This window comes from Phytophthora parasitica (genome assembly GCF_000247585.1).
Source record: "Phytophthora parasitica INRA-310 unplaced genomic scaffold supercont2.92, whole genome shotgun sequence".
NCBI lineage: Eukaryota > Oomycota > Peronosporomycetes > Peronosporales > Peronosporaceae > Phytophthora > Phytophthora nicotianae.
Window position 1 is genome coordinate 87,843 of NW_008649078.1, and position 7,244 is coordinate 95,086.

The 7,244-nt window shown below is 49.9% G+C and overlaps 3 protein-coding genes across 6 annotated transcripts; 1 reads left to right on the forward strand and 2 right to left on the reverse strand.

Moving 5' to 3' along the window:
• Window positions 1-266: 266 nt before the first annotated feature.
• On the reverse strand, window positions 267-3,606 carry PPTG_18735 (hypothetical protein). 3 transcript variants are annotated; one of them, XM_008916972.1, is made up of 3 exons: window positions 3,480-3,606; window positions 3,331-3,390; window positions 267-3,230 (listed from the first exon to the last, which is right to left on the reverse strand). In XM_008916972.1, the coding sequence occupies exon 3, from the start codon at window positions 3,090-3,092 to the stop codon at window positions 372-374; it is 2,721 nt and encodes a 906-aa protein (XP_008915220.1). In that variant the 5' UTR covers window positions 3,093-3,230; window positions 3,331-3,390; window positions 3,480-3,606; the 3' UTR covers window positions 267-371. The 3 variants fall into 3 exon arrangements, with proteins under 3 accessions (XP_008915220.1, XP_008915219.1, XP_008915218.1); XM_008916971.1 differs by having other exon boundaries at window positions 267-3,390; XM_008916970.1 differs by having other exon boundaries at window positions 267-3,606.
• Window positions 3,607-3,682: 76 nt separating this feature from the next.
• Window positions 3,683-5,155, reverse strand: PPTG_18736. Of its 2 annotated transcripts, XM_008916974.1 has the most exons (4): window positions 4,407-5,155; window positions 4,239-4,334; window positions 4,083-4,173; window positions 3,683-4,019 (listed from the first exon to the last, which is right to left on the reverse strand). In XM_008916974.1, the coding sequence occupies exons 1-4, from the start codon at window positions 5,094-5,096 to the stop codon at window positions 3,808-3,810; spliced, it is 1,089 nt and encodes a 362-aa protein (XP_008915222.1). In that variant the 5' UTR covers window positions 5,097-5,155; the 3' UTR covers window positions 3,683-3,807. The 2 variants fall into 2 exon arrangements, with proteins under 2 accessions (XP_008915222.1, XP_008915221.1); XM_008916973.1 differs by having other exon boundaries at window positions 3,697-4,173; window positions 4,407-5,106.
• A 1,143-nt stretch (window positions 5,156-6,298) lies between these two features.
• On the forward strand, window positions 6,299-6,989 carry PPTG_24413 (hypothetical protein; the record flags this gene model as incomplete). The annotated part of the gene is made up of 2 exons (XM_008917002.1): window positions 6,299-6,349; window positions 6,690-6,989. The coding sequence occupies 2 exons, from the start codon at window positions 6,299-6,301 to the stop codon at window positions 6,987-6,989; spliced, it is 351 nt and encodes a 116-aa protein (XP_008915250.1).
• Between the last annotated feature and the right edge of the window lie 255 nt (window positions 6,990-7,244).

Consider the following 7,244-nt stretch of genomic DNA (forward strand, 5'->3'; position numbering starts at 1 on the left):
ATACAGCAGCTATCATTATAAAACGTTGAGTATATCGAGGCTGAGACTTATATTCGTACCCTTTTTTTGCCAGGATTTGCTGCATTTACAGACACTTCTATACTTAGTCTGAGCCTTTTCCTTTTCCTCATTGTATTAATACATGTACAAGCATTATACTACAGCAGTCACTGAGAAGTGTACGTGAGTACAGTACTACGTAGTAGAATGGTTGTCGGTGGACGCCAAAAAAACGCAAATGTCTACCAAACCACGTCAAACCCAAAGTCCAGTCTATCAAAAAATGCATTGGTTCGTTTATCTATGCGTTCATCTTGAGAGTATGAGTGTAAGCTAGCAGCTGATGTGACTCCCACGCCACGCTCATTAACTTACATCTGGATCTTACTGAGATACTGCACCAGACACAAATTATTGTGCAACAATTTCTGCAGGTGTTGCCACTGCTGCTGCTGCACGGCACCCAACTCGTCCACCTGGGCCAGCAATGCCGGATCCGCTACTAACAGCTCCTCGTGCAACTTAAGAAATCGGTTCAAGTACGCCTGGAGCACTTGGAAGTCACGACGTGTCTGCATCTCCTCACGCAGGAAGTCCAGGAACCAACTGAGCAGCTTCTTGCCCTCTTCGTCAAAGTCACCCATGCACAAAGTGCTCATCTCAACGTCCACTGCCGACGCAGACAACGACTGCATGTACTTGGCCACCTCATTGAAGCGCGAGACTGTGTGGTCCTCATCTTCCTCCTCCTGCACAGCCTTAGCCAGCAGCGTAGCCAGTTTACAGCGAGTTGTTACCATACCCTCCGTCTTGACAATACGTGAGCTAGGAGTGGCCACTTCATCTTCTGGTTCCTCGCCATCATCATCACCCCACGCTTCGTCATCGTCACCAACGCCCCAGCCATCCATAGCGAGGTCTTTCTCGTCTTTCTCCGTCTCCTTCTTCGCTTCAGGCGCAACAGGTACGAAAGTCGGGTGCACATCGTCCTTGCGTGCTGTCTGAAGGAAGAAAGGAGCTTGTTCGGGCGCCTTAGGAGGCTCAATCGGCTTGTTACGTTTCTTGATAAGTTCGAGGTTGAACAACGACTGCCAGAAAGCACGCGGGGCGGTTGATAGAGTAATAAGCGACGTGTCAAGTGGCTCAGAGCTCTCTTCACCTTCCACCTTGACACTCCCTGGTCGCTGTTCAACAACACTTGATACGGACAGTTGAGGGTTGCGTTCAGTGCCGAATCCGAGCTGGTCGCTGTTATCCACTTCGTTGAGAGACACAGGCATGTCCATAAGAATGGGCTCCGTTGGCTCTGAGTCCAGGAAGACCTCCGTGAAGAAGCTTCGGTTCGCCCAGAGGAAGATGCCAACGTGGCTCACGTGTGTGGTAGCGAGGAACTCGCCCGTCGGAGACACGGCCAGACCAGTCACAGGCTTCTGGAAGCGCATCCAGTCGACGCACTTACCCGTCGGGATATCCCACACACGCAACGAAGCATCAGCCGAAGACGAGAACAACCACCGAGCATCCGAACTGAACGTCATGTCCGTCACACGGTGTGAGTGACCGGCAAAGCGACGTACAAGCTTGTGGGTTGTCACGTCATATAGACGCAGAACTTGGTCGTCACACGCCACGCAGAGCAAGTTGCTGTCACGATGCAGCTCCATCTGACTAATCGGAGAGCCAACGTCGATCTCATAGCGTAGCTCGTGCTTCTTAAAGCCCCAGAACTTGAGTTTCCCGTCAATACCAGCAGACACCAGCGTCTCGTTCAGCGCGTCGACAGCCACCGCGCTAACTGGTCCGTTGTGAACATCCGCAGCGGTCTTATCAGCCTCGTCGTCCTGCAGAGCAGACAAGTCCGTGCCAGGTAACACTAGCGAACGAATAATCTTCTCCTTTGGCGTCGCTGCTACCGGATACGAGCCACGCTTCTCACCGGACTGCATGTTGTATCGGAAGATGGATCCACCCAGACTGCCAACAAATGCGTAGTTACCGCAGGAACTGATAGCAACACTTATAGCCTGTGTCTTCTTACGACGCAAGTCCTCAGCACTTCCGGACGGCACGCGGTTGGTCGGATCGAACTGACGAAGCACCTTCTTGCCGATAGCACGGTGTTCGAAGCGCCACACATAAGCAGCAATCTCGTTCTCGTGGCACGTGATGACATTTGCCCAGTCACGAGCACGAGTCTCCATAGAAGCGAACTGCACAATGGGCGGCAGCTTCAAGTCCTCCACGCGAACATTCAAGCTACGAGCCTTCTTAAGGACCGGACCCTGGGACAGCTCCCTGCTCTGCTGTTCACGAGCTGTGTGGAACACACGGAAGGCACGATCCTGACCGGCCGATAGAATCTGGCAGCATGTACCGTCAGCACCATCCGCCATCGTAGCTAGAGTGTTGTTGCCGTAGTAGCGAATACGCGTCGGCGGGGCACGGTGGCCTTCACGAGACTTGAGTAGGCGAGCCGTACCTCCGTTCAGATGGTCAAAAATCCACATCTTGATGGAGTTATCAGTTCCCGAAGACAGCAACAACGGTTCGTTCGCTAAGAACTGCAGCGAGACTACAGCACCGTCGTGAGCACCCGCAATAACCGACTCCAGACGTTTAGTCTGCAGGTTCCACACTGCAATGTCACCCGATCGCGATCCAGACACCACCAATGGGGTCGTTGAAGCACCTGTATCTGTACGGAATGACATGGATGTTATTCCGCTTTGTTGATCCTGCTTGAAGTCCAGAACACGCTCGTCCAGCTGCAGGTGATGCACCATAAGGCGGCCATCGGCCAGTCCGATACTCACCACGTCCACTGCAGGACTCTGCTCCAGTGCCGTGACGGCGCTTCCCCATCCCTTGAACTCGTAAATGCACTTCATCTTGCGGATATTCCACAGCTGAAGAGCTCCTCGCTCTGATCCCACTAGAACCTTGTTCAGATAAGTGTCCGGGTGCAGCATCACGGTCGGTGTAAAGCCCACTGGGAAGCTTAGCGTGTCCACGAGTTCCATTGTGTCGAGATCCCAGATTTTGATGTCTCGCTCGTCGTCAAGAGCGAAGAGGACGTTGCCCACCGCCATCATCTGCTTGATAGTTCCCTTGTGGCCCAGCAGCGTCTTAACGCGCTGCACACGCTTCCACACAATGATTTGCCGTCCACAAGCCGTGAATGTCAGGTGCTTCTTAGGTTGCACAGCCAACGCCGCGATGCGCTTTGGTAGCTGGGGCGACACCAGTACGGGTGTGAGCTTATCGCAATTGTACACGACGAAAGACTTGCCAAGCGACGCCGTGGCGAAGCTGGCCTTGCCCATGCCGTACCACACGATTGGGACATCGTCGGCTACAACGCCAATAGCGCGGAAGGCCTGGAGCACGCGGCTGTTCTGGGCACGAATCAACTGGTCAGCAGACATGTCTTCAGGTGTGATTTTCGACGAATATAGTTGGTGTTAGAGTGTCCAACTTGCAAGATTATAAAGAGGAAAGTCTGCGCTTTATGACGAGCTGCTGGTCACTGCGAGGTGGCGATAATTCACGCAGTGGGAAACAGTAGCACACGGACAGTAGAGCAGCCACTGAAGTTGCTGGCGAGCAGCTCCAAAATGACTGGAACCTAGCATTTCGTATTTAGGTGGGATTGTGTGGACCACTTCGGATGGACTATTTTCTAAGCATCACAAATCTTTTGTGTGAAAGGGTAGCATCAATTTTTGAACATGGATCACTAACATGACAGTCTCTATCCTTGTGCTTGGTGGTGGCAGTGGGTTCTGGCAACATCGACTTGTACAATACCTACTCGGAGGTTTTAGCCTTCTTGGTGGGCGATCCCGTTGCTGCCGCGGCAGCAGCAGCAGCGTCACCTGGAGCTTCGGCATCGCCGTACGTCAGAGCACGCTTCTGTCGGGTCTTGCCCAGCACCTTCCGGGCCAGCTCGTTGCCCCAGAACCGCTCGGCAAGCTGCTTTCCAAGCTCTTCGCATTGGTCACGCGGTCCTGAGATCGTGTCTGTGATGATTGCAAGGTGAATAAGTACCATATAGCAACACAACAAGGACCTTTTTGGCGTACCGTGAACACTCTCCTTGCCATCGCGAGACAACACCGTAGAGTTCAGCGTGAGCGTATCTCCGTCCAGCGTTGCACTCACGCCCATAGCGATCTTAAATTCAGCAACACTGTTATAAATCGCCACTTACTATCCTATCAAGTCTATACAGCACTGACCTGGCATCCGCCTTCGAGGTGGTAGAGCAGACTACGCTCCGCCTTGCACAACTGCGCCGACTTTTCATCTGTAATGGTCTTAAGCATCTCGATCGTCTTCAAGACACCGAAAAAAATAAACAATCAGTAATCATACACCGTTTCACAACTCCATACCCCTGTCCTCACCTCCTCGTCGTCAGCGCGGCATTCCACACCAATACTTCCTTGGCCCACACCATACCCGAACGTGTCCATCGGCAGGATTTCATCAATTCGATCTCCTAGTTCTCCACGTCGGAACCCACAGGCAGCAACGATAATGGCGTCATAGTCGTCGTGCTCGTCCAGCTTGGCCAATCGGGTCTGGATGTTCCCGCGCACTGTCTTGATCTCAAATGTCGGGAACTGACTCCGCAGCAGCGCTTCACGTCGCAATGAGCTGGTGCCAATAACGCTTCCCTCGGGCAAATCCTTTAGTGTCTTAATCCCCTTTTCCTTGTGCTTGGGGTGGATCACTGCAGCGTCCTCGGGACTCTCGCGCTTCGTAATGGCGGCCAACACGAGTCCGTCCGGCAGTGTCGTAGGCATGTCCTTGAGCGAGTGCACGGCAAAACTAGCGGTTTTGGCGAGCAGCGCCTCCTCCAAGCTCTTAGTGAAGAGGCCCGAGGCTGTGGTGGTGCCCAGGTCGCTCAGGTGGCGGTCCAGCACTTGGTCGCCAACGGTGTCCTCCTGCCCCACGACGAAATTTAGGTTCGGGAAACGCTCCTCGAGCATGGCAATGACGGTGTTGGTCTGCGCCATGGCCAATTGACTCTTGCGAGAGGACACGAAGATGGTGCGCTTGGCGGATGTGGGCGAGGACTTGGGCGACGTCATTACGGGAATTTGAATTGAGGACTGTGCGGCTGCCCGCGCTCGTGCGTGGCAAGTTGGTGTGTCGATGATGTGGCTGCAAAGAGACAGGTAATTACGTCAGCGTACAAAATCTAACAGATGTTCTTTCAGATTTTATTTAAGAAAAACAAAACACCTAACGCAGTATTTTACGGCAGTACCGGTACTGCCCTTTTGCTTTTTTTTTTTTTTTTTTTGAAAAAGAGCAAAATCACTTTTTGTATGATTGCACATTTGTGTCGTTTGAGCGATTTTTTTTTTTTTTTTTTTGAAAAAGAGCAAAATCACTTTTTGTATGATTGCACATTTGTGTCGTTTGAGCGACACCAAAAAACATATTTCCAAACGTGAGCAAAATAGCGTGTGTTCAGCAACCAATACACTATAATTTCTAATTAGTGGTGCGTGTTCGTTGAGAATTGCCATCTAAGAATCCTACATACCTGTATTAATAATTACTCATGGTTACTCGATGAGAGCACTATTCGCGAAGAGGACATTATTCAGCAATTTCGTTAGCTATAATTTTGATTCTAGCCTTTTAGTCTGCTTTTACGCTTTTTTTATCAGCATTCATTTTAAAATTGAAATTAAACAGGGCTGTGTTGGGACTGTGATAGCACCCAGATTACGACAAGTTAAAATTATCAAATACTCGTCTTAATAAGCTCAACGCGTCTTGTGTGCTTGCAAGTCAAAGATAATTTTGTAAACAAGTAAGCTTGACAACATTTTATTATAAGGAGACAGCCTACAATATAAGGATTGTTTTAAAATGGCAATACTTATTTAAAAAAAAGTGTGCCATGTTCGACAATCATTTATGTTAGTGCTGCAAAACGACGTAACAATTAACTATTTCGTAAATAACAGGAGCAATTCGACCCCCTTTCATGTGTTTTGCAAAATCAGAGAGTGAACTCACAGCGAAAGAGATGAATGCCTCTTCCCTGATGAAAGTTCAGCTTTCCCATCCAATCATATCTTGAAACATGCTATTAACTACCAATCAGAATAAGCAGATCGCAGCGTTTTTAGAGTGACAGTTTTTTTTTTGCACCCTGTGCCAACTTATTGAAAATGATTGACTGATTGGTTGATAGATTGATTTGGTGTGACTAAGCTAGTTTCTATCCTCGTTTCAATACAAATACCTCAAACTTGCACATTCATAACATTCCAACATGGTCCGCATCTCGTTCAGCTTTGACGACGATGAGAAGCTTATGCAGCTTGTAAGAGGATACGAAGATGCCAACCCAATGATCTCCTGGACTGATGCTGTCCACCACATGCGCCACACTGGTCATACTTCGGCACCCTGCAGCAGTGGCTAAGAACGCTACGACGAACCAATGGATATCAGCTAGCTACCTACCCATCAAGCTATTTCACACCTATCCACAGGCCACGAGGTCGGCTGCTGGCTGTCACTTGCTTGTTCCGAGCGCTCACAGCTTCCTCGCGATTGCGGAGGACTCCGCCAGCAAATACGTCTAGGTTGTTACCACAGCAAAACCGTAATCTGTGCTAGCCACAGATGCCTGTCCACCTGCACCACTTGCGATTGTACAGGCAGCGTTCGGGCATAACTCGGAGCGATTAGTGACACCAAAATTCGCAGGTATTTCGAGAGATGTCGTTGTGAAATACGATGAAAAGCCTATTCACAAGAATTTGGGTGAAGTGATGCCTGCGGGAACCCCAATGCAACTACAGGAGCTGAAAGATGTTTGCAGCGGTAAGACCTTACTGGACATCGGTTCAGTGCTGGGAAACGTTGTAGTACAAGTCATGCTTTCAACCGCGATAAACAGCGTGATTGGAATTGAGTTGAAAGCAGACGTTCATCGAGCAGGCCTAGACATTATGTAGAGCAGTTCCTAGTAGTGGGCATTAAAAGACAGAGCGTCACTTATTTCTAAAAACGTCATGAGCGTTCGTCTGGTGAAGCTTGGGAGTAAGCATTGTGTACTGGAACAATTTTGCTGTTCGATCCAAAGGTTGTTGATCATGTCAAGGACCAATTCCGCGCTATGGTAGATCGTTGGTGAACCTATGCCCTAGCCACCGTTTGTACTGCTCCTCTAAGTTTTGATAGCCTTCAGGCTTGTGAAAGTCTATGATGTC